This window comes from Cuculus canorus, chromosome 1 (genome assembly GCF_017976375.1).
Source record: "Cuculus canorus isolate bCucCan1 chromosome 1, bCucCan1.pri, whole genome shotgun sequence".
Taxonomy (NCBI): domain Eukaryota; kingdom Metazoa; phylum Chordata; class Aves; order Cuculiformes; family Cuculidae; genus Cuculus; species Cuculus canorus.
Genome location: NC_071401.1, coordinates 26,336,929 through 26,364,235, shown reverse-complemented (window position 1 = coordinate 26,364,235; position 27,307 = coordinate 26,336,929). Strand labels below are relative to the sequence as shown.

Here is a 27,307-nt window from a genome sequence, read left to right as displayed (position 1 = left end):
CTGAAGTAGTTTAGATGTTGAAGATCTTAACTCCAACTTTTCATTTGAATAAGCTGTTCATTTAGATGTTTGAGGTTAATTGTCAGATTTGATTTATGAAAACTGAGAGAAGTATACCCAGCTGCCACCAGAGTCTACAAATTAAAAGCTGGAATGCAGTGGTAAAGACTCAGGAAAACCTCCAAAGAACTAGTGTTCAGGTCTCTAGCCTTGCCAATAACAGCCAAACCAACAAAATAAATCTATTATGTAAAACCTTGTCATTTTTCCTTGTCGTTCACAGTGTAACATAATTCAAAAAGTAATATCTGGATTCTAATTCCTCAAGTGGTTCTATGGTACAGCTTTTATTTCTGTCATATTAATTAAGAAAATACTATATCTTATCAGGCTAAATTTAGTCTTACCATTTATAATCATCCCTGATTTGCTATTAGGTATTGTTTATATGTATTAAATAATGGGAATATTTTATTGACACTATTATATAATAATTCCTGATCCCTGGTATTGCTAAATTCTATGTTTGCTATGATGATGTACTCATTTAACTCTGATGTTTGATTTGCTGCAATTTGGTTTTCATCTTCAGCATACTTACCAGTAAATTTTCCTTTCTGTTCATCCATCCAGTCTTTAGTGAATTCCTTCTCTATGACTTGCTTTATGTCTGTCCTTAATTAGTTCTGTCCACCATTCCTGACCTTCTTCAAAGTCTGCTTTGATGAACTGAGGGTCTGCCATCTCACGTTCTATCGCCATATAATCCATAGGGCCTGCTCCTATATACTTGTTTAGTTCCTAATCCTGTATGCAGGTGACTTCATGTAGTTCTATAATTTCTGTTCTTTATTTATTTTTTTCTTTCCTTTACATCCCTGCTGCCACCAGCTTCTCTCAATGTCCTCATTTTATTTTTTCTTTCTTCAGTCCCATCCAATGTTATCAAAATGGATCAGTTAATTTCTTCAGCTGCTGTTCTAGTTACATTATCTTTTAATAACTCCCCGTGAGTTCCATATCCGCTCTCAAGTTCCTTTCTATCACTTAAACTTAATGAGAGCAATCATTCTGTAAATTAAAAAGCCCTGCATTTAGTAAACTACAAACAGCTTGTAGTCTACACAGAAAAGTCTGAATGATAAAAAAGGGATGAAGATCTGGATAGTGTGTACTTAGCAATGAAAATTTAATTTTAAGGAAACCAACAATTAGACTCAGTTAAAATTAGTATACAATTGTCCTTAGTGTATCGTAGTTATTTAATTGTGGTTTTGTCTATACCTCACAGAACTGTGTTGTATGAGTGCTGCCCTGGCTATATGAAGATGGATGGTACAAGAGGATGTCCTGCAGGTACAAGCTTATTTTTGTGTGTATAAGTCAGTATTTGAGAAGCGTTAAAGCACAGGAGACTTTCAAAGTTGATCATCTTCAGAAATTACTTCCTCTTATTTCCTTTCTTTCTAGGAATTACTGTTAGAAAACATGTTTTCATTTTCATGCAGTCTGTACAGTCAGATCAGCTGTCACCAAATTTTCTCATCCAGCTTAGGTTGAATTTCCCAGCTCCTTCCATTTGCTGTGTTGGAGAGGAAAGATAGTGTCTTCAATTCCCAAAGCTGCCAAAGAATTTCTATTCTTATTCCCATGCCAGTGAGGTCAGAAACCTAGGACATGACATGTGGCATGCCTAAATTTTGTTTATTCCTTTTCCTGAGAAGGCTTGAATCTTATTTACTGAAAAAGTGTTATAGGCTTTAAATAAATTAAGATGGAATGAAAATTAGGACAAGAATTCTTGATTTCTCTCATTTGTACTATTCTGTTTTGCATAAATAAAATTAATTGCATTAGGAAAGAGTAATGAGAGAAAGAATACATTTAATAACTTCAAATCTTTACATCTGAACTATTCATTTTACAGTCAATAATAGCTTTAGGCATATATAAGGAAGAACTTTGTTGCTTAGATGAATTAATCTCACTGTAGAAGTTTACATTAGAATGAGGTCGATCACACTCTAGAATTGCCTGTTTCTCTTCATGATGGTAAAAATAGCCAAGAACAACTAGCTTGCATGCATATGCCTCACTTGTACATGCCTAGAATTAGGAAAGGTGAATCCTGTTATCATGTAGCTATGTTATCAGTGTAAGACTGTGACCATTCTTTCCGGATGAATCAATATATGCACAATTCACACACTAGAAGAAGTGCAAGAGTCCTTACAAGAATAACTCTAGTCTACCATTTAGAAAGGAGACTCACTCCACTGACATTTTTGTGACTATAGGTGGAACTTACTCATATCTTCTCTTGAAGGTCCCCAACACAACAACTCTTCTAAAGAAGACATTAAACATAAACATAAAACAGTTTTGTTTTAGTTAATTTTTCAGCTTATTAAACAAACCAAAAAAAATAATAAGCAGATGAATTTGGGTAGGTTTTGTGTATATTGACAACAGAATTTTAATCCAAGCATATTGCTTTATATTGATTTAAGCACTTTCAGAAAGGCAATATTATAGTTCAACCTAAGGAAATAAAGTAGTTTTAATTATAAGAAACTGGATGACTGAAGATTTTACAGTATTCTTACCTCATGTTTATTTCAGTTGCTCCTATTGATCATGTATATGGTACACTCGGCATTGTTGGAGCTACCACCACGCAGCAGTACTCTGACATATCAAGGCTGAGAGAAGAGATTGAGGGACGAGGATCATTCACTTTCTTTGCACCAAGCAATGAAGCCTGGGAGCAATTAAATTCGGTGAGTGTGCACACACTGGTGCATGTGTTAGATTGTGTTTCCCTCTCACCTATTGTTTTAGCTGCAATGGGTAAGGTAGACTAGAATAAGTATTGATACATAATTACATTAAACCCGTTATAATAAAAGAATTTTCACGTTTGGCATACATTGCTGAAGCTAGAGAATCGGAATTTATTTTCAGGAGTACTAAGCAATTGTGCGTTCCTTATTTGAGCACTTCCATGACAAATTTTAATAGGGTAATTTTTCTTAGCATGGTTTTGGGGAAAATGTCAGGAATTCCAGTAACTTCATGATGTAGACTGTAACTGTACATCATCAGTGATTCTGGTGCCCTTCTTTTACTAATATTTTTAGTTAAATAAATATTGAATCAAAGGTCTTCTAGTGACTTGTCTGTGATGAGACCTCTTCCATTTGTGAGCAAATCAAACTAAAGCACCATTTAAATAGAGCCAGATTGATAGGTATGATAGTTATGTTTCCTAACAGGAAATAACCATTGCTAAGTATATTGAAAGCATATGCTCAGGTTTAGTAATATGTACATATTTCCAACTGGAAGAATGATTTGAACCTTCTAATTAATTAAATTGCTTTCTCCTTCAGGAAATTCGTAGGAATTTGCTTGACAATGTAAATATTGAGCTATATAACGCTCTCCACCACCATATGGTAAACAAGCGCATGTTGACAAAAGATCTTAAGAATGGCATGACTCTAGTGTCTATGTATAATGACCAGAAATTGCTTATCAACCATTACCCTAATGGGGTAAGTCTATTCTTATTTTTTTCCTTTTAAAATAATTTTTAGTTATAGTCATTACTCTTTTTATTTCCTCTGTAACTGAGAAGATACATAACAGAAAGTTCAACACTTAGCAAGTCATTTTCCACTAACAAAAAAAAATAATTTACTTTTGAAATTTTGCTAAGAAGAATATGTACCCTTTGTTGTTTAGAAATCAAAGTTCAAATAAGAATGAACTTTTCCATATAAGACAAATCCTTTTGTGGCCAAAATATATGATCATACTAAATCTCAGAGCAAAATCTGTTATTAATCTTCATGTGTTTGTGAAATAATACTAAATCATATATTTTATTTGAATTGGCATGGACAACAGTAGCATTTGAGATTGTAGGGGACACACATCCATTATTTGACTGGAAAAAAAGTCTGTTTTCATAAATCCTAGAAATCTCCCAGTCAAGTTACTCATCTTCATTATCTTAAATGCATGGAAATATTTATGTTGAGCTACAGTTTACACTCATAAAAAACAATACAATCACCATATTAACCAAATATTGAAAACGAATGTAAATGATCACATCAACAAATAAAAATTGAACGAGAAATAAATCTAACCTAAACAAAAAGAGCTTTCCAGAAGTTTAGCCAGTCTTTCAAATCTTACATGGTTTTACTTACATTTTCAAATAAAAACTGAAAGAAAAATGGTGAATACGTAATGTTCAACACATGCATTACCAATCTGTCAGAATCAGAGTCCAAATGTGTAATCAAATTAATGTTTCTTCTGCTGCTCTTTGATTCTTCACATACAGGTTGTTACTGTTAACTGTGCCAGGATCATCCATGGCAACCAGATTGCTACCAATGGCGTTGTTCATGTCATTGATCGTGTCCTGACCCCTGTTGGAAATACCATTCAAGATTTCATTGAAGTCGAGGATGATCTTTCATCTCTTAGAGTAAGTAGACCTAAAGTGATAATGCTTCTCTGGCCTTTTATATTTTTCTTGTTTCTTTTTTACTTGCAAATGATACATGTAAGTAAGAAGGATAAGTTCAGTATGAGACAGAAATAAGTTAAATTAAGAACTTCAGTTAATATTACAAATCTAGCTATATAACAAGGCAAAGTATATTATACATAAGGAGTCTGCTGCTACTCTTTTGTGGATTAAATAGGGCCACGTTACCAGGACAGAATGTGTCCCTGTGCATAAAAAAAGCATATCTTCTCTTTAAGTACTGAGGAAATGAAACAGATGAGCATAAGTTATAGTGTCTGGTCCTATATGAACAAGAATCGTTTCAAAAGAGATGACAGAAGATGGTAAAAAACCCAAATAAATTGAAGAACTTGACTCACAGCAAGTTTCAGATACCAGTAGAGACGTGCAGGAAGGATTTTTCTAGCTTTTCTTGAGAATCATGCTTCATTTTTTTTCAGTTACATCGCTTTGCACTCTGTCTTTCTGACTTTTCAAAGAGTGAAGTCCCTGTTTATAGCACATACACCTGCTGATTCCTGTGGCCATGCCTCTGCACTTCACCCTGCTTTACTGACTTTGGCTCCAGAAGAAAGTGTGCTAATAAAAACATTAAAAAAAAAAAAGCCCTGAGACTCTAATACGACATTTCATTTAGGGTGGTTATCCCTATTTTCCAATTTGCCTGTTTCATATGCTCCTAAGTTGAGCTAATAGTGTTTCATATTAAACTGAGAGAATTCTTTATTTAAGTCCATATGTGTTTGATTCTATGTATTTTTTCCTAATTTTTTTCTTAATTTATATCTGCATACACTATCAGATTATCCTTTTCCATCATATATTATCACTTTATCTTTGATTACTTCTTCTGTATTGTTCCTTTCCTTCTGTATTTGATTCCAATGAGGACAGGTTGCAGTCTCAAAGAAATAAATGTGGTTACAGTATTCTCCTTCAGGTGTAATTCAATAAGAGAAATATCTGAAATGTGACGTGGTACAGAAGAGATTTATGAGAAATTTAAGAAGATTTATTTATGGAATAAAAAGGAAATTATGTTTTTTTTAAAAAAAAACACTGAATTGGATTTTTTTTTGTTCAGAGTGTTTACTTCTTCTTTACTAGAAAACAGAGAACTGAATTGATCAATTGTTTTCAACTTTACTTTCTTAATTTCCTAAGCTGAGTAACATTTTAGGGGTTGCAAACCTGGAGATAATTTTTCCTAGGCTCAGAGCCTGAGAACAGGATGGGACAGGACAGGACAGGACAGGACAGGACAGGACAGGACAGGACAAGATAGGATACCCTTGGCTAGGCTAGGCTAGGCTAGGCTAGGCTAGGCTAGGCTAGGCTAGGATAGGATAGGATAGGATAGGATAGGATAGGATGGGATGGGATGGGATGGGATGGGATGGGATGGGATGAGATGGAATAGGATGGGATGGGATGGAATAGGAAGGGATGGGATGGGATGGAATGGAATGGAATGGAATAGAATAGAATAGAATAGAATAGAATAGAATAGAATAGAATAGAGCAGAGCAGAGCAGAGCAGAGCAGAGCAGAATCATTTCAGTTTGAAGGAACCTAAAATGATCATCTTGTTAAACTGCCTGACCACTTCAGGGCTGACTGAAAGTTACTGCATGCTGTTAAGGGCATTGTCCAAATGCCTTTTAAACACTGCTATGCTTGGAGCATTGTGCATCTCTAGGAAGCCTGTTCCAGTGTTTGAAGTAAAGAAATGCTTCCTACTGTCCAGTCTAAACCTCCCTTGATGCAGCTTTGAACCTTTCTTATGTGTCCTGTCACAGAATACCAGGGAGAAGAGATCAGCACCTCTCTCTCTGCTTCCCTTCCTCAGAAAGCTCTAGAGAACAATGAGATCGCCCCTCAGGCTCTTGTTGTGATTCAAAGTCTACTCCTTGTACTTAATCAAATTACTTACGTGCATGTAACAAGTGTAATACACTTTCATTATTTCAAATATTAGCTTTAATAGACTGTTGCTTTGATCTAATTTGTCAAAACTTATTTGTTCACATTTTATATTTAAAATTCAAGTCATTATAAAAACCCAGAATCTCCCCTATTGTTACCTCTATCAGAATTTATTGATTATTGTGTGCTAAATTAAGGAGGTAACTTGATATATCAATACACATTTTTCCAACAAAATTAGTTTTCTTCCTTTTTGACAGTTCATTTTTTGACACTTCTTTCTATAACATTGATCTCAGTCTATAATTAAAGTACTTGTGGGCACAAGGTGAGACTAGACAACTAATGTATTTTAGTAGTATTTTAAATAACCAGCATTAAAAACCAAATATATTTTCTAGGCTGCTGCCATCACTTCAGATGTCTTGGATATTCTTGGAAGGCCTGGCCATTACACAGTCTTTGCTCCAACTAATGAAGCTTTTGAGAGACTTCCAAGAGGCGTCTTGGAAAGGATCATGGGTGACAAAGTGGCTTCTGAAGGTATGTAAACTTTTTTGCAAATGAGAAATATGGGTGAGTAGATCAGGAGGTAGGAACTACATTACCCAGTAGCTCTGAAATAAAGCACCTGTGTTTTCTTATGTGTAGGAGGAGTTATTTTTCTGTCCCTTGTTGTTTCAGTTACATAATTATTCAAATTAACTAAATTAATTAATCTTTTTCAAAACAATTTAATGAAAGCTGTGAAGATTAATTACATTAATGTTTCGAATTGTTCGTCTGCATAGTTCCAACAGAGATTCCTGCCTCTAGAAATGCAGGGCTATCTGAATGCTATATTCTCTCACAGCTTTCTCTTGAACAGCTTTTTCATACAAAGAGGACATGTTCGTGTGGGAAGTAAGTTCTTCCATGCAGGCTGAACTGAATTTCTGCTATAAATTCTGACAAACTATAACAGCCAGCATGCTTATTATTTTGAGAACTACAATAAAACTAAATAATAAAAAAAATAAATAATAGCCAAATCAGTCTGTTGTGTGAACAATAACGAAATGGACCACTAAGAAATGGAAGGCTGCAGTTCCATTCTTGTTTATGTGTTCTACTGCATCGAACAAGCTCTCCATCATTACATTACAGCCTTAGTATGTCAGTATGTGGTATCTCAATGGAGAATGGTGAAAAGAGGGAACTGGACTAATTTTAATGTAAGATAATAACTACATATGGAATTCTGACAAAAAATGGCATTTGTGTTGTGGATCTTTTATTACTTTTTTCAGTTTGCTTTCAGGAATTTTTGGCTAATTCTTTTAGTATCCACAGAGACTCTCAATTATATAGTGAGGCATAAGAAAATGTAGAACTGTGGCTGACCTTACATTACCTACAAGGTTTTGTACTCAGAGATGCAGTTGGAGAGTATAATCTGCAGTTTCCTAGTCACATACTTTGTTACATGCAGGTATTATGCATAACCAGCATGATTTTCATAACATAAGCCATGCCAAAGATTTTTCGTTGCAGATAGAGGTCTACAGTATCAATTTTTGCATGAGTAATTTTCAACAAAGAATCTATGCGTGGCAGATGTAATAATTTGTCCCCAACTACATGTGAATTTATGTGTGTATATGTATATTTATATGTGTCCAAACACCTATATATGAACATCTTGCTCTTTCCTCTGCAGCTCTTGTGAAGTTCCATATTTTAAATACTCTCCAGTGTTCTGAAGCCATCACAGGTGGAGCTGTCTATGAAACCTTGGAAGGCAACACACTTGAAGTTGGTTGTGATGGAGAAAGTCTGACTGTGAATGGAGTAAAAATGGTGAAACGTAAAGATATTGTGACAAGCAATGGAGTTATCCACCTGATCGATGATGTGCTAATTCCTGATTCTGGTCAGTGATGTATATGAAAAATGTCTTACAACGAAGATGTTTTCTGCAATCTTACCTAGATCCCCTCAGCTATATTGTCATGGATAAGCATGGAGAATCTGAATCTGGAAAAGGGATAAATTGTTCGTTAAAATATCTTTTCTTATTCCTTTATTTGCAGCCAAGCAAGTTATTGAGCTTGGAGGTGCCCAGCAGACTACTTTTACAGACCTGGTGGCACAACTAGGACTGGCATCTTCTCTGAGACCAGAAGGCCAATACACTCTCCTGGCACCTCTAAATGGTGCTTTCTCAGGTTAGTAGAAATTAAAGTCTATGCTCTGAATGTCAAAATGCATGAAAATATATGTTACCCTGACTGTTTTCCAAACATGTTCCAGTACTTGATTTAAGTCTCAAGGAAAGAAAACCATAGAGAAATAGACATACCTCATCCTTTCAAAATACATACTATGCAGATAGAAAAAAGAAGCCCAACTACCAGGCTGCACGGCTTGTTTTTAATGGTATCATTTGTTAATGTATATAATGTCACTAAAATAAGATACAAAATATATACAGATTTGGGGAAAGGAAAGATATTAATGAACTCCCAGTTCCCTGGAAATTTGTAAAGGTTTTAAGGTGAACACGCAGAAAGGAAAAGTTATAATAGGAACCTCAACAATAATGAAGAGGTCCCACATTTAAATCATATGCCATATTATCTGTAGTAATTAATCAGGGCTGTGTCAAAAGTTCGTGTCTGAATTTAAAGAATGGCAATTTGCTGAAAGTATTTAACAACTCATTTTCTGTGTACACAGATTTCTCCAAGCCTTTATTCAAGTATTTCCAAGGAAGATTCACTGTTTCCATTGTCTTTTAATATTGCATACACAGTTAGCCTTATCTGAATGCAAATTCACCATATAAATGACTATATATTGATTTATAAATGGCTTTGTAGATGACACCTTAAGGATGGATCAACGTCTTCTTAAAACAATCCTGCAGAATCACATTATAAAAGTGAAAATTGGGCTTAATGAACTGTACAATGGACAAGAGCTGGAGACAATTGGAGGAAAACTGCTTAGAGTCTTTGTGTATCGCACAGTAAGTGAATGGGCCTTTCCAACAATATGTATCCCAAATTTAAAAATGAAGAATCATGAAAAAATAAAAGGCAAAGCTGAATGAAACCTCCAACATTTACCATTCTGACTATCTAAAGAAATCTTTAACTTTTAATCTAAGAAAAAAGAAAATCTGATTTTTATCAGTGGAACTTTTATTTGCCCTGAAGACTCTGGGAAAGTGAAACACAATTTTACAAGTGACATTCCATTAATTACATTTTTTAAAGCTAGATTTTATAACATACAAAAAGGAAATTAAAAAAATCAATTTCAGAAATATTTACACCATATTAATTTACTCCAGATTTTGCTATTTTCTCTTTCTCAAACAATATAAGATTTCCTGGCAAGAATACATGTTTGACTGTACGAAATGCATTTGAGTATTAATTTTAAGTTTAGGAGCCTGGTAAGAAGTATGCATCCATCTCATTTTATCAAATATGTTTAAATAGATATCATTGTGTGAATAGTTACACTTGCTTCTCTTTTAATTAGGCTGTATGTGTTGAAAATTCCTGCATGATCAGAGGAAGCAAAGAAGGAAGGAATGGTTTTATTCACATCTTGAGACAGATCATCAATCCAGCAGAAAAGACATTGCATGAAATGCTGAGAAATGATAAACGTTTTAGGTGAGTAGCAGTTTTGACAGTACTGAGATTTTCCTTGAGTAGGTAACTGAATATTCTGCACAACTGGTCAGAAATACTTGTGAACTGTGGTTTGTTGGATTTTGGAGAGCAGGGATGGCAGGGAAAGGGTTATTACCTCCTCAAAAAAAAAAAAAACAAAAAAAAACCACAAAAAAAAAGGAGAGAGAAAAAGCTGAGAAGGCTCCTAGATTTTATGCTAGGATGGTTGTTAATGGCATATAGGAGCCAGTAAGACACCAGAATGAAAGAAGGGATAGAATGATACATCCAGAGCTACAAATGCAATAGAGACTGGAGGTCTCAATGATCCTGGAGGTCTTTTCCAACCTGGCGATTCTGTGATTCTGTCTAATTAACAAGTAGTACAAATCCATATGAGTGTAGCATGACTGCACATCCTTCCAGTATATGTTTCCGTCCCCTGCCTGCAAATATTTCAAAATTCCTAGAGAGTCTAAATGCTCTTGGCATCCTCTCTTCATCTTTTTTGATCTGTGGGTGTTTTATTTAATGAACGCTGCTCTGGCCCAGGCTGCCAATATTTTTTTTCTCAAATCCTTTTTCCTCAATCTGCTTCGCTTAAGATTGTCTTTTTTTAATCTCGTATTTCTCTTCCTCACCTCACCTCCCCCCTCCCCCCCAATCTTTATTTCTGGGAAATAATGAAGGAACTATATGCCTGTAACCAAGTATTGTTACTGCACTTCGACAAAATGTATTTATGTTTTGTCCATTTGTTGTAAACAGCATTTTCCTCAGTCTGGTGAAAGCTGCAGATTTAGATGATGTTCTGTCACGGCCTGGAGAATGGACTCTGTTTGTTCCAACTAATGATGCCTTTAAAGGTTTGACTGATGATGATAAGGACATATTAATAAGTAAGTAACACAGAAAACCAGAAATACAAACAAAGGTAGAACTGATAGAAAATAAGCATTTCTAACAAAAAAGACGTCTGATAAAACAGCTTACTTTTTGCATAAAGCAGATCATAAGTCTTCTGTAATACCTTCTTGAGGGACAGAGATAATATAGTTTTGGAAAAAAGCATCCAACCTGAATTAAAATTTAAATGTCATTCCTTGATATACCATTCCAAGGTGTAATTACCTTCCAAGTTAAGAAGATACATTCATTTAATTAGCTTCAACTTTTCATCATTCAACATTTCTACAGATTTATTAAAGTGAAAGGTCTCTTATATCAAATTTCTTTTCTAGTTTTGAAAAATGCAAATTTTGAATTTTGTTTTGGAAAGAGAAATCATACCCAGAATAGCTTTTTTTTTCCTCCCTTTCCCAGCTTCTCCAACCTGTGTCTATTCCCTGTAGGAAAAGACAAAACCATAACTCCAAATAACTCCCTCTGTGCCTAAAGGAAATAACAACTTTCTCCTGCCCAGATGGGAAAATATGTGTGTATATAAAGAGTTGTGAGTTATCCCTAGTATACTGAGAAGGGTGTTGTCACAAGAGAATAATTATACTTATTTTTAACTGTGTTTCCCTTTAGTTACAACAGTGTTAAGGTTGGAGTTTATCAAATTTCACCCAAATAATAGATATTGCTGACCACTTAGAGGACCTGAAATTATTGTGTTAGCTAATTATTTGTGAAGCATATTCAGGAAAAGGGCAAAAGAAATCTAATTAGAGATGCAAGCAAATAAGAAAAAAAATAATACAGAAAAATAAGAAACTGCTTTTCTGGGTTTTGTTGTTTTTTTTTTTAATAGGAATCCTCATAGCATCTTTATGATTATGTTCTGAGATCCCTTTTGTCATATGATTGGCTGTTCCTCTTTGTGGTCATTTTAACAGATTCAAATCATATATATTCATGTTTTCTTTTTAAATAGGGGACAAGAATGCTCTCAGGAATATTCTTCTTTACCATTTGACACAAGGAGTATTCATTGGAAGTGGCTTTGAGCCTGGTGTGACAAACATTCTTAAAACTATCCAAGGAGGAAAACTCTACTTGAAAACAGTTAAGTGTTGATAAACTGATCTCACTGTCTTGTAACGGGGTTGACAGTCTACATCTATTCACATTACAGAATGAAAGGCATGTCTCTGAGTTTTCTATTAGGGTTTTGAGTTTTTTTCTTTAATGTCCCTCATAACTTGTGTATTCTTTTTGTTCTTTACCAGGTGAATGATACATTGCTGGTTAATGAACTGAAATCAAGAGAACCTGATCTCATGGCAACCAATGGTGTCATTCATGTTATTGATAAACTCTTATACCCAGCAGGTGAGCATTAGTTCATGAAATTCATACACACACTTCTGACTCTGTGTATATGTTATGTAGATGTAATAACTTAAAAAAGTTAATTCCTTTAAAGAAACAATTCCTATATAGAACAAGAAACAGAAAATTTACCTCACTACATGTTTTGTTGAAGACTCATACTTGAAACCACGGCAACTCTTTCAAATTTTATGAAACTCGAGTGGAAGATAATATGCTGTAGGCATTCCACTAATATGGAAGAATGTATATGTACAAGTAGATGCTTGTATGAGTGTTTGAGAGTGATAACATCTCCTGATCACTGTAAGTGAAAGTCAAACGAACACAGATGTATGCTTCCTCTTAAATCCTTTTTTCTTTTATCAGATCTGCCTGTTGGAAATGATCAGTTGCTCACGATCCTGAAGAAGTTGATTAAGTACATTCAAATTAAGGTACTCTTTAAGTAATTATCCCTTGGTCTTTCTGGAAGGATCTGTGAAACCATGTACATTGTAATCCATAAATGATTCTCTGATCTCTCTGTTTCTTCAGCAGGCACCATATTCAATGGCTACCAGTTACCCAAATATAATAATGATAGATACTCTGCACTCAACAGTTAGAATTTATGTTTTTCAACAGGAAATAATAAACCATGAAAGACAGGACCTAGGCAAATAGCACAGCCTAACTTTTAGCACGATGAAACAGTGAATGTTACCCATACTTATTAGGAAATTAGAAGGCAAGTGCTCACTCTTTTATATTTTAACATTCCTTTTCTGTATTTATAGTTTGTTCGTGACAGTACGTTCAAAGAGATTCCACTGACATTTTACAGTAAGTTCATTTTACATACTTCCAGATGTGTTTGAAATTTCCTTTAAAATGTTGCCATTTCCAGTCTTGAACTGTAGATCTTTTTTTCAACCAAAAATAAAGCTGTTTCTGGGAAAGCAAGATATACCAATGAAGCACAGGAAGAGAAAGAGCCAAAGTAGAATGTTTCTGGCTGTTGTGTTACTGTATGGGTTTTTTTTTTTCCTTTTTGAGATGTGATAGGAAATTATCGGTGAAGTAAGCTGTTCAGACTCTTCGGGATAGGCAAGATACATATGCAAAAGATTGTTTTGCAGCTTTTATCCAAGGTTCAGTAGAGTTGTACTGCTTCTTTCTCCAAGATGTAGCATTGTATTGTCCTGCCCGTCAAAGATGTAGCATTGACTGAGCTTTGTACTGAGAGGCTTTCTTTTTCATAAATGCTTCCAGAGAGACAAAGTGTACCTGTCCCACCTGCTTATCATACCTGTAAATATGAGGACTGTATGGGAGGCAGTTGTCCTGACCGTTTTCTCTTTAGAGAGTAAATGTGAAAAAGAAACCATTTTTCCTCTTTTGTAGCCTTGCCCAGGGTTTGCATTTAGTTTCTGTGCATAAAGTAGAACTGTTGAAGCAAACTGTTAGAAGACAAAGGTCCTGCAGAAGCTTTGACTTCTGAGGGAATATGAATTTAAGCAGATGATTAATTTTCTGTAGCATGAAAAATGGAGAACATCACATTACACTTTTGAAAACTGAGATTAGACATTAAAAGGCTCTTGGAACAAAAAATGGAATAATATATACCTTGATGTCAGGTTGAATATGAGTCAAAAATGCACCCTTCCAGCCAAAAGGGCTACCCATGTCCTGGGGTGTCTCAAGCACATCACAGCTATCTGGGCAAGGGAGGTGATTATCCCATTCTACATTGTACTGGTGCAGCCCCACTCTGAGTACTGTGTGTGACCAGGATGGTGAAAGGTCTCAAAGGCAAGATGTACGAGAAGTGGCTGAGGTCACTTAGTTTCTTCATCTTGGAGAAGGCTGAGGGGTTAAGGGGTGACCTCATTGCAGTCTACAGCTTGCTCAAGGAAGACCAGTGACAGGACACAAGAAAATGGAATGAAGCTGCTTTAGGGGAAGTTCAGATTGGACATCAAGAAAAGGTACTTCATTGAGAGAGGGGTCAGTCTCTGGAACAGGTTCCCCAGGGAAATGGTCACAGGAGCAAGACTGTCAGAGTTAAAGGAGCATCTGGATGATGGATTTAGTCATATGGTTTAGTTTTAGGTAATCTTGTGAGGAAAAGGGAGTGGGACTTGATGATACTTATTGGTCCCTTTCAACTCAAGATATTCTATGATTCAATCTTCCAGTCAGTGAGAGTGGTAGGAGAAGCAAGACCTATAAACTGAAACAAGAGAGGTCAATGTCAGACATCAAGAAAGTTTTAACTGTCAATTTAGTTGAATGTGGGAAGAGGAAGGTTGGGACCTCTACCAGTGAAATCTTCTCTACTAGTGAATGGATACAAGTCAAATGATGATCTATCAGAGATGTTCAAAGAATAGTTGAGCCTGTCTTAGATGTAGAGTGACAACTTGATCTCCCAAAGGCACCACAATCTTGCTCTCCATGATATTCTATCAAGTATAAGAATAGTTCTGAACGTAAGAGTGTTTCCTCAGTTTACCAGCTCAGCTCTATAATGAAAAAGAAAAGGGTGAGATTCAAATTTAAGATACACCAGAGAATTGCACAAATCTTTATGCAGGGAATTTTATGAGCCATTATTATTGCGTACCTTACATACTCATGGTTTTCATAACCACTGGGTTTCATAAGGCACAAAAAAAAGGCAAACAACCCATCAGCAGACTCTTTCTGTTGGTGACTTGTAAAAACTACCATTTAGTAACGAGGACTGAGATCCACACTCTAAATCCTTTTGAGTTACTTTGCCATCCATTAGAATCTGTGATTTTATCCACATCTTTATGACTGTACCAAATTCTAACTGATCATTACCATAAAGAAACTGTAAGAATGGAATGTGTTTTATATTCCATATTCTATACTTTCAGAAATTAACATAATTGAAAGCAACGTCCAGCCCATCATCAGAAAGGAAGGTAAACAAGGCCCTTAATATATATTTCTGTATATGTTTGTATACATATACGGGATATATATTCTATGTATTTCTTTAGCAAGATGTATTTTGTACATAACTCCAGGATGTACAACACTTTGCTGGAAAGGCAAAGATACAAATATTGCAATTAGAACTGGCTGATTCTTTTTTAGTAAAAAGATATCCCATGTTTTTTCTCTCCAAAAGTATTTTCTCCTTTTTCTATGGGCATTTACAAATATTTTAAAGCAGACTTTTTTTTTAAAACCATTTCTTTTAACTACAACACATATTATTATGCTTTTAGTAAAAACATGATATGTTTTTATTTAAAAAAAATGAAGTAGATTTGTTTCTTATATTCTGAAGAAAAGAAAAAAACAGTTCATTTTTCTACAGTTTTCAACCAGTTCTAAATACCAATATCTGTCAGATGCCTAGAAAGAACAGTTAGCCAAACTTTCCTTTTTAATTTCTCGAGGCAAAAGGATGACCTAACATTTAATGGTGGGGCTGAAGACAACAAATAATTGGGGTGGGACTGTCAATATTGCTTGTGATCCATAACTGAAATGCTCATTCTTTCATTGAGCCAGGTACACTGCTCATAAACTTCAGTTTTCCACTGAAATAAAAATGTTTAGAGGGAATGTGACTTAGCCTGACTGAGGAAAAAGGCAGTTAAAAATGTCTTTCAAAAAAATTATCCAGACTGTTTAATCATTGTTTCTGGGAGGACTTCCTCCCAGCAGAAGTGACATGCGCTTGTTTTTTTACAACTTGCCTGTGTTCCATTCCACCTAGAATTGGACACCATATGCTGATTTATTTGCATATCTATCATTTAATCACATCCCCAGTGTATTATATATGATAGATGATTCCATATGATAATCCATCTAAGATGATAGAAGGTGAATCACTCCCTGAAAGTATCTGTTCTTCTATGTTAAATCCAGACAGGGCATACAGATTAGTTGATTTACATGATGTTTAGAAGTTGAAAGTTAAATGAAATAAAATACTCTTTTAAATCAAAAATTAAATGTTTGAGCACATCTAAAGTCAAATATACACCTAAATGTTATCCACCAAGGAGAGAAAAAATGACTTTTTGAGTTACTGAGTGTTGAAAAGTTACTCCTTTCCATTGCCAGTACAGCGTTCCAGCATTGGGACACACTCCTGGGAATGATGTCTGGCCAACGCAACCTTTCTGCTGATGATTCAGAAATAGTCCAAATAAAGCCAATTCTGGCCCTTCTCAGCTTGTTAGTAGTAATAGTAGTGAGTAGCAGCTCCCATCAAAATCACATAAACCAACAGTTATCATTAGAAAAAACTGGCAAAGCTGCATGTTAATTTTTGCAGCATATGTCTGGAAGTTCTAGCAGATCATGATGGAAAAGAGATTACAGTAAAAAAAAAAACAAAAACAAAAAAAAACCAAAACAACATAACAACCCTCACAAATTTAGAACATGATGTCTGCCCTTTCTCTTCTCGATGTTATTTATTTGAATTGTGCTTCCATCATCCGTACAGAGGCAAGTTAAAGGGTTCTGAAGAGTTAAATTTTATTGAAACTGAAACGTTAATGGATTAAATGTTGAAAGGACAGATCCTAGACTAGGCACTATAGCAAACCATGGCTTTGCCTTTTGTTTTGCATGCCTTTGTTGTATCAATCACATAGGAAGGTACAGTAATTCAGAAATGTAGAAAAACATTATAGGCTTTATAAATGTTCATAAATATACCTTTGACAGGTTTTCATTAATATCCATCCCTTTTATCAATGTATGTAGGTATTTAATGGATTCTCAACATGCAGAGCAGAAACAAGTAAACAAATCTTTTAAGATACCTTCTTTCCAATATTTATGAATTTTTGGGGGCCAGAATTGTTGCAAAATCAAATTCAAAACAATGAAATGTTCAGCTATTTAAAACTCTGAATGGCTGAATAGTCTACTCTGTAATAACTAGTTATCATTATGATTCTTTCATATCATCTTGTCTGAAGAAAATAAATGATTTTTTTATCTCTAAAGTCTAACTTAATAAAACATCTTCTCCTGCAAAAGCAACAAAAACATATGCTTGATTTGTTATTATTGAAGGATACTTGTTAGCCTGTATTATTTTGTTTTCAGCAATTAACACCAGGCACCCAAACAAAAAAGTTATTGTTAAATGTTGATCGGTATTTTTTTTTTAAATACTATGCAGTATCAACTTCTACATAAATACACATAAAGAAAGATTTCTAAAGGGTTCTCAAGCGAAGTGAGAAAGGTTGAATGTGTTAAATTTCTTACTGTGAGTAAGGAGTAACGGATCTGAAGTAAAAGATGTCTCCATAACCCTTGTTAGAGAAGAACCATACCGTTCCTCTTAATTGACTGCATCAGTTCTATACTCCTAATTTATTTAGTGTCTGCTTTTCCAGCCTGTCAGACAGAAGTACATGTAGATCAGCATGCTCTATAGGGATTGCACAAGATTAAGAGGTTTGTTTTGGCCATTGAAATCAAGATGACCTCTCCCACGCAACTCAAAGAATGAGCCATGAATGCTGACAAATAGCCTTATAACTGTTCCAGTTGATTTCTGAAGTTTATTTATTTGTTTCTTTAAGCTGTGTGACCACTGGCTAAGTCTTGGTAACTTAAAAAAAAAAAAAAAAAGTAAATATAAAATCCCCAAATAAAACAAAAAGACCCTCCCAAACAACAAAAGGCAATTCTGATTAAAAAGCCCAGTTCCCTCTTGGATATCTGTACAGTTAGTAGGAATTATCATGACAAGCATTTCTCCCTCTGATTCTTTTCTAAGCTTTCACACAACAGTTTGCATGTTCAACACTAGCAGAGCAGTAGCTATAAGATTTCAGCAATGCTGCACAGCAGGCTTCTTATCTATGTATACAGAGGAATACTTCTGTTCAGCTGCTGAGGATCTGCTTTTTTGCCTGAAACTTGTCAACAGATGTTAAAAATGTCAGACACACAAAAGTAAAAAAAAAAAAAAATGTAAAAAATAATACAATAGGATCCAAATTTAAGATATCATGGGAGGAACTGCAAAACTGTACAGCATTGCTGCAAATGGCTTCTAAGAATCCAAACCCCTTTCATTGCAGTCATCTGGTCTATTAAGGTTAGGGGACAGATACTATCTTCCTCTCAGCCCTGTGGAATACCATAAATATTTTTATATCTATTTTTAACTTGTTGTTTTTTTCTTATGTCACAGACCCATCTATCACACAGCTTACTAAATTAATTGAAGGGGAACCTGAGTTCAAAATAGTCAGGGAAGGGGAAACAATAACTAAAGTGATTCATGGAGGTTGGTATACTTTCAGCAACTCAATTTGTCTTGGTTAAGATTTGAAGCGTTTGCTATTCCCAGTCAGTTTCTACTTTAATGAAGGTGATTCATGTGATATATTAGACAACTGTTCTGTATTTAACAAGACCTTCTCAAAGTATTGTAATTTTATTGTAGCATTTCATTCTCACATCTCGTGCATTTCAGAGTGGAGTTTGTGGGTTTGGGTTTTCTTGTGGCCTAGCTGTGTCCCGTAGCTGCAGTCAAGAAAGCATTAGAAATGCTCTGCGTGCCAACATAACTTCTGTCTCAGTTAAGAATTATTTAGTGGTTGTTTTCCTGCGATCAGAAATGTAGTACGTGATGTTCCAATAGAAAGGCAGTTTTATCAGACAGAGAGGTAAACCTTGTCTCCTGCTTGCTAGGGGTATTGGGAGGTTCACATTTAGAGTTATTTCAAAGAAAAAATATGAGGCCATCTTAAATTTTGGTGAACAGTTCCTGATCAATTCTGAACATTTTATGTTTTGTAAACTATATTATGGTATTTCCTTGTGTGCTTCAGTAGGTTTCAGCATCTCAAAACATTTCAGTATTTGTAACATTGTTCATCACTTGATTAATGTCTTCAATCTAAAAATCCTTGTAGATCCAATTATTAAAACATACACCAAAATCATTGATGGGCGACCTGTGGAAGTGACAGAGAAAAAAGTAACAGAAGAAAGAATTATTCAAGGTAAATTACACTCAGCTATTCACACTCTGTGAAGTTCATCATTACATTTAGAAGCAATAGATCTTAAGTTCTGTCCTAATGTCTAAACTGCATTTCCTGGAGAGATTAGTTTTCCCTAAAGTTTCCCACTTGCCACTGGCTCAAATTCTGGCTGTGTGCACTACAACACATACATATAGATATTGCAACGATGCTCTAGCAAGGTGACAATCATGGAAACTTGTCTGTTTTCTTTTTTTTTTTTTTTTAATGTATTTGCAAAGTGTCTGCTTTTGCGAGTTCCTTGCTACCATTTCAGGATGACATTGCTTTTATTGCATATTAAAATCTGGCTGCTTTAGAAGGAAGACTATTATTTTTGTGAACTTTTGGGTTGTATATCTGCAGATAAGTCTTGTTTGACCAAAGACAGACCTTCAGTGTGTAGATACTGACTTTAGCAGGTCATCCCAGGCTTCCTTGACAGTCATTTCAGAAAAAATAGCTTCTCTGTTTCTCTGTAAGGAGGGCCCTATATTGATCTGACATGCATAAGTGAAACTTTTGTATTCAGCTAATAAAAGATAAAACGAATGTTCATCTGTCCTTTGATCTTCCTCCACAGTAACTTTCAAACTCTTCAGACATTTTCAATTGTATTTGATGCACTACAGAGATATTTCTTTAAAAATGTAGGAACTTCACAGGAGTTGAAAAGTGGAGTGAGGTGCATTTAAGCAGTCACAAATTCTCTGCTACAGCATTTTGATCCCATTGGTTAAATATCAGTTTGGATGCTGTTATTAAATTTCTGCCTGAGAGAGCAGCTGTAAGGGGAAAAGTGTTATAGGAATACATTGACTTAGCAGAGGTCTTAATATTCAATTAATTTAGAATAACTTAATCAATTTAAGAAGTCATTCAAGCAAGAAAAAAAAACAAGAAAGGATATTTTCATACAACTGTTTACTACTATGAAAATAGGGGAATGAAAAGCATTGGTGGTTTCTGAATAAATCTTGGACTATTTTACAAAACAGAATTTCCAGGAAGAAAGCAAAATATTTTCTCATTTCTCAAATTCAAGTTTCACTGATATCTCACATGAAATAATCAACATAATGTAAAATGCTAGTGTTTCAGACCTGAGATTTCCTTCTTAGCAGAAGCTGATAAAGAAACTCAAATTCTAAGCTTTCAAATAATTCACAGCATTAATAAAAGTGGCAATGTCTATTTATAACAGTGGATCCAGGTTTTGGGGTTCTTTTTGCACTTAGGAAGTATCTGATCTATGATATAATGGAAGTGGCTAAAACTATATCTTACTTCAAGAACATAAGCAAATACTTAACTATAAGTATGTTAAATTTGTCTGTGTTTAATACTTTCCTGATTAGCTTTACTCTATATAAAACTTTTTCTCTTTAATCTGGGCCACAGTAGAAGATAAAATGATCACAAAGGCAGGTTAACGCACGTTAAAGACAGAACTACCCACTTTTAAATAGAAAAAAAAATAGCTTGAAAGGCAATCCTTTCATCTGATTAACATTGCTGCTTTGTACATCTTTTTTTTTTTTCCAGGTCCTGAAATAAAATATACTAGAATTACTGCCGGTGGTTCAGACAATGAAGAAAAGTTAAAGAAATTACTTGAAGAAGGTTAGTATCCTTGTTTTCTGTCCTTTAAAAATTATATTACTTAAACAATTATTGAATGGATGCTCCATGTTTCAGCAAAAGTGTTCATACTGCAAAATCACACCAAGAAATTAAACGTTCACGTTTCAATCAGCTCCAGACTTGAGGCTGCATGGGTCCAATATATAGTATACTTTGTTTTTTATGCAATATGTTGTTTCATTGTTTACATGGAATATTATATCATAACAGATGAATTTTGTAATTTAGCAAAATGCTGCGACAGGAATAATTCAGTAATAAGTTGTTATAGGTTTGTCTAATGTTTACTGTAAATCATTTTTTTTTGTGATAACCTGTATCCTATCAGAGGTTACCAAGGTGACCAAATTTATTGAAGGTGATGGTCATTTACTTGAAGATGAAGAAATCAAAAGACTTCTTCAGGGAGGTAATTCAGTGTATTATAACTAACCTTTTTGCAACAGGTTATGATAACTGAAACCCCTCTCAGATCTGTCGATCTCAACATTTTAAAGACTGACTTAGCAGAGGTGTAATTTTAATGGGGAAAAAAATAGAATGCCATACATGAAGTGTCAGATGGCTGTGAAACAAAAACAAATACCAAAGCCTGATTAACCAATTTGTTACAATATTGATCCAGAAAAAAAAAAAAAAAATTACTTGGATTTTTTCAGTCTTTAAAAAGTTATCTACTTAAAACATGGGGGAGCAATGAAGATTTATTCCAGTAGCTGTGAACCCTTTTTTTCAGCAAATTTAAATCTGTGAAAAACACTTATGGAAAGTACTGTAATAACCAAATTCATCTTATCAGTTCTTCAGAAATGAATATTCATTGCCCTCAAGTCAATAATTAAAGGCATGTTTGACATCCTTCTTTCAGTGCTTACAGGTGATGGGTATCAGTGCATTAATCTTAATTCTCTTCAAACATAGCATTCCAAGGAATATTTTTCTTTCCTCCTTGCTTTCTTAATTCTAACTGTTTTGGCAATATGTAACCAATAGCTGTAGAAAACTAGTAAAAGAACTTTTGCTTATGAAATTAATCTTTATTTATGAATTTGGAATGTCCTCTGCTTAACGTAGATTAGAAAAAGCTATCTATAACAGCAATGGAGAATTAAAAAAAAAAAAAAAAAAAAAAAAAAGAGAGAGAGAGAATTCAAGTGTTTTGACTGTAGTAAATGACTTAGAAGCTTAAAACCAGGTACGGCTATTTCTCTTGGCATAAATTAACAGAATCCACTTCATTTTATGGTCACTTTTTAGAAAGTTACAAACTTCAGTGCCAGAGAAGTAGCTCAGAGACAGCTATATGTTTACTGCACTAAACCTTGTAGTCATTCAAAAGCCCTTTCTAGTAGATATGAATTCAGTTAAATAAAAAAATTAATGGTGGCTGAATGACATCTAAAACAGCTTTCCACAAAATAAAACCATGTTAGTTGATAATACAGCTAATCTTTGAAACAAGACAATATATGGCTATGAATACTAGCAAATATATTTCTCTTTTATGTTTGCAAACATCTAAGTCCTAGTTTTAATGATCTCAGCCAGGATTTGCCTATAATAATTGGAGCAAAAAAAGGAACTTCCAGAGCATTTTTCACCTTATTCTATCTTAAGTGTCTCAGCTGTGTAAAAACAGTTGCTCTCTGGAGATGCCTATTTCAGTGTTGAATGTTATAAAAGAAAGTAGAAAATTAAAGAAATTGAAGTGAGAAAATACCTCCAAATACTGGACTATGTTCTACTGGTGTCAATCAGGCAGTAAGAAGAGGAGGAAACTTTATCTGTAGAACTCTTCAAAATCCTGGTGACAGGTCTGATGCCAGAAATAAACGATTACAATTGTAATTGCAATCATCATCTTAATTTACAGGACATGTGATTAAATAGACATAATCTGCACAGACGTGTCTTACAGTGATCCTACAGGTGTATGGAAAAGAGTTTCTCTACTAAATTTGGAAAAGACAATACTGTCTCTTAAATTCTTGCTATTCTTCCTTGCTATTATATGTTAGTTTAAGAATCTTGCTTTACAGAATGGACCAAATCGGCAGATTTGTCTTTTGTTTTAATTTTATTTTTCTCTGTTTTTCCCATGATTTATCCATTCAGCTACCCTTAGCTGTCATGATAATACCTTACCATATATTTTGCCAATAAAAGCAGATACAGATGCTGCTTTATGGCTGTTGGTGATAATGGTGATAATGCTTTATGACCCTCTTGTCCACATCCAATTATTTCTGTTCTACCAAAAATTTCCTAAGCAATTTAAAGTGAGTCCAGTCACAAATGAATGTGTTCTCACTGTCTAAAGTAAGATAACTATTTAATGCGTTCTTTAGTTCTACTCATACAATCTCTGTCACTGCTTATCACAATTAGCAGCCTGCTGAAACAAAACTTCAAGTCAAGATTGCAATGAATCACTCTCAGGCCTAGAGAAAGAATCATCTGTGGCAGGGCCAAGAAAATCAGCAGAACCCCACAACACAAATAACACGCTGGCCTGCATACACCTACAGCCCCAAAATGACATTGTTTCCACGGAAGGCTCCATGCATATGGAAAAATGCTATGTCAGGTTTAATTCCTTTGTTTTTAATGCTTATCATAGCTGGAACTGAGTACACCAAGGTTACTAAAGTAATTGAGGGAGAGCCACAGATTATCGAGAGAGAAATCAAGAAAGTCCATCTGGAAGGTTAGTTTGTCCAAAAATCCAGTATCACTAAGAACTGCTTTTTCTGAAGTGATCATTCCAGGTGGTGTTTTGTAGTATATACTCACAAAAATCACTTAGATCTGAAGCCAGTATTTTAGCAAAAAGACTTTTATAACTGTTTTGGAAAAGAATTCTTTAAGTGACATTGCAAAGAAAAATGTTGAGGCTTTTCTTTTGGATAAAAGTAACTAAAAAATTTGGCATGCACAGAGGAAATGTATAAACACAAAGCTCAGATAAAACACTTGAAGGAATGCGCACCATAAGAATTACCTTTTCTCTAAACAGCACATCCAGAAGAAGACCACGTGAGTTGTATTTAACTTGAATTATTTCTTGTCAATGTTAATGGGATCTGTTGATGTGAGAGATTCTCAGCTTGGTGAAGGAGGGTTGGGTGGAAGGAATATAACTGCTAGGAATGGGTAAATATCTCACAGGGTCTTGGAATTTCTCTGCCTTTATCCTGTGGTTAAATGAGGGAAGCTCATGAGCTTGAAAAAGCTGAATGGTGTTGTGGTCCAAAACGAATCTCTTAGAGAAGCCAAATACAATTCAGACTGGCTTTATACTAGTAATTTGTTCTTAAAGTTTAACAGTATTTTTAAATTGTCTTAGTTCAAAGGCAAGAAATAGCTTATCTAGGGTTTATTTTTTATTTATATTTGTATGTATATCCTTTTTCAGTTCTAATTCTGATAAAGCAGAATAAGTTATTCTGTCAGCCTTTGAACTAAATTTATAGGAAAAGACTGGGTTTTGGAGACTGAAGTTAAATGAATATGTTTCTACATTTACCATTTGAAGTTTATCCTAAATACTGAAGATATAACATAGCATTTGTATAATTTCAATGTTGACTAAATCTTGAACTTGTAAGTCACTATGTTCAATGGTGTTGAAGAGCATGGGCAAAACGTCCTGGCACCTGCCTACATCATGTAGTCATCTGTAGATCAGTGTGAATAACAGATTAATTCATACTGTTAAAATGTAAAAATACTTTTGAAATGTTGCTAAGATTTGATGGATGAATGCACATGATAGGAATATGTGAATTATATTATAAGGATTCACTTTTCAGGTGACCAAGTCAACATGAGAATGGGAAAAAATCCTTAATGTACTGAATGCCATACAGAACATGTTTCGCAAGTCAACAAGGAGTTTCCAACATTTCTAATGAGTTTTTATTCAAAGGCTCTTACAAATAACTTCTGTTTGCAATATTTCTGTTTTCTAGAAGCACCTGCACGGAAAGTACAACTGGCCAGGAGGACACAAGGTAAAAGAAAAACATATATTTAAACATTTTATCATGCATCAAATACTATCCTCATTTACGTTGTAAGTCAGGAGAGAAAAATACAGCCTTGAGAAAATGTAACTTTAAAGGAAAGAGTTGTCTTCATGTTTTAAAAAAAGAAATTTTAACTAATCATGGTGTTGCTAATTATTGGGCTTCTAGATTTTTTTCTTCTTATATATATTGCTATACGAAAACAAACTAAATTTTTGCTTCAGTTAAACAGTGTTTCAGGTCTGAATACAGGCATCAAAGAGAGATCTGACCTTGAAGCTTAACACTGTGAAAATGGCACTATGGGATTTCCCCATGGGATCTGTAACTTACTGATTCTACATTAATTTGATATTAAGAATTATTATTATAATTAAGAAGCTGAGATTTCATTATAGTTTCCAAGTTGACAGCATAGCAATGAAAGATTCAGCACCACACTTCATCTTTCTCCTTCACATGTATGTTTCACAAGGAAATATACTATGTAGAGTAACTATATTATATATAATAATAGGTAATAACTGTGGAGTTTTTTTTCCATGTTTCCCAGGTGGAACAGCAAGAAGGAGGACAAGGCTAGTCTACTCCTAAAAGCTTTCCAAGACAGAATCCGCAGAATTACAAATTAACGACGTGTTCTTTGAGAGGAAGAAAAACTGTTTTTTTAAAAACAAGAACATTAGAAAATGATGCTGTTTTGGTAACACAATGTAAAACTGAACCATGAATCCATAGAAGGATGTGAAGCTGCAGATACTCACTGCTAGCACAGTGCTTAATAGGAGGAGTACTCAACTGAGGGTGCTTTAACTGCTCTTGATAGTAAGCTTTATGCAGGGTGGGATCCTAGAACTGCAGAAGACCGTCAGCTTCTGTAGAACCAGGATTCCTCCTTATGCTGGCTAGTAAGTGTTTGCAGGTTTGAATTAAAAAAGAGCAGGGAACAATACAGAATGTATTTTTTTATTATTATTATTTTCACTAAATAAGAAATATAAATGAAATTTGATGATTTCTAGGTGAAAATAACTTCAGGTGACTTTTAGAGTAATCCAAGAAAATATGACATGTTAAAGTAGCACTTTTGGTTCAGTACTATTTGTATGCTTTTTATAAATCAAACTACACTGTGTGTTTAATGTCATAATGAGATCAATAATGTTACCTTTCTAAACAAATATGCTTTATACAAATTGTATCTTTTTTTTGTTCTACATTGCATATCCAAATGCCTTCTGATAACATGGCTAATAGAAGCTCTTAGAAAGTGAAGACCTAACACTATGAGCTTCTTGAAATGTATTTGAGACCATATTGACTTCTTTATTTCTAGGAAAAATCATTCCCGTTAAAGGAATCCTATACCAACACATATACTGAGATTCTAAACTGTTTTCCCACTCTTCCCTAACTGTGCCATTTGATTATTAAAGTGGCTTATAAAATGCATGCAAACAATTAACTCAGCATGGAAAAAGGTTTTACAAAAATTAGGCTAGGTCTGAAAGCTTTTGTATCAAAACACGCTTTGCTATTTTCTGGTGCTAAAGTGGAGTTGTCTGTAAATTATGTCAATTTTATAACTCTAGTTTTATACTCATAAAAGTTTTTGCCTTTATTAACAAAAGTTGGAAAACAATTACTTATGGAGTAAGAAAAAAATGTGTTCAAAGTGCCTTAATTCTGCAGACCAAAGTTTCAGAGGAGTTATCTAATGAGCTTTTATGCTTGTTTTGAAACAAATACTCAATAAAGACTTTGGCTGAACTATGCTTGCTTTCATTTGTAATTTTTTCTTCTAATATGATAGCAAAATAAATGTTCTTAAGCTTTTAGTGTACTTTTCAATTAAGAAACTTAATTGCACAGAAGCAAGACGATGCTTCACTTTCTCACTAGGCACATGCAAATGCACTTCTACTGCATCAGTCTATTTAAAACAGTTAAATACCATCCCCAATTCCATAATCGCATACCATGAGAACTATTCCCTGAATGATAAAGCTATCCAATCATTGGACTAAGACATTGTGTAGCCCTACTGGGCTGTCAGACTCTCTCAGCAAGGTGACCGCAGTATCCACTATCATCATGCTTTGATGGAAGGACAGCTTTTAACTCTGGTAAGAGCTAGGTAGCTTTCAGGTGAGAATGAGAATGAAAATGAACATGAAA

The 27,307-nt window shown here is 34.5% G+C and overlaps 1 protein-coding gene across 6 annotated transcripts in view; it reads left to right on the top strand.

The window, feature by feature from the left end:
* Positions 1-25,986, top strand: part of POSTN (periostin) — a 33,066-nt gene extending 7,080 nt beyond the window's left edge. The window contains exons 3-24 of one of the 6 annotated variants that reach the window (XM_054054251.1): positions 1,292-1,356; positions 2,623-2,780; positions 3,393-3,557; positions 4,358-4,504; positions 6,877-7,018; positions 8,175-8,387; positions 8,548-8,682; positions 9,337-9,485; positions 10,007-10,143; positions 10,912-11,042; positions 12,023-12,153; positions 12,318-12,420; positions 12,790-12,857; positions 13,200-13,245; positions 15,312-15,359; positions 18,620-18,715; positions 19,347-19,436; positions 21,003-21,080; positions 21,430-21,510; positions 23,722-23,808; positions 25,073-25,114; positions 25,683-25,986. In XM_054054251.1, the coding sequence (XP_053910226.1) occupies positions 1,292-1,356; positions 2,623-2,780; positions 3,393-3,557; positions 4,358-4,504; positions 6,877-7,018; positions 8,175-8,387; positions 8,548-8,682; positions 9,337-9,485; positions 10,007-10,143; positions 10,912-11,042; positions 12,023-12,153; positions 12,318-12,420; positions 12,790-12,857; positions 13,200-13,245; positions 15,312-15,359; positions 18,620-18,715; positions 19,347-19,436; positions 21,003-21,080; positions 21,430-21,510; positions 23,722-23,808; positions 25,073-25,114; positions 25,683-25,723 (2,353 nt within the window). In that variant the 3' untranslated portion in view covers positions 25,724-25,986. The other 5 variants (XM_009568696.2, XM_054054220.1, XM_054054226.1 and 2 more) reach the window with 5 other exon arrangements.
* Positions 25,987-27,307: the final 1,321 nt, after the last annotated feature.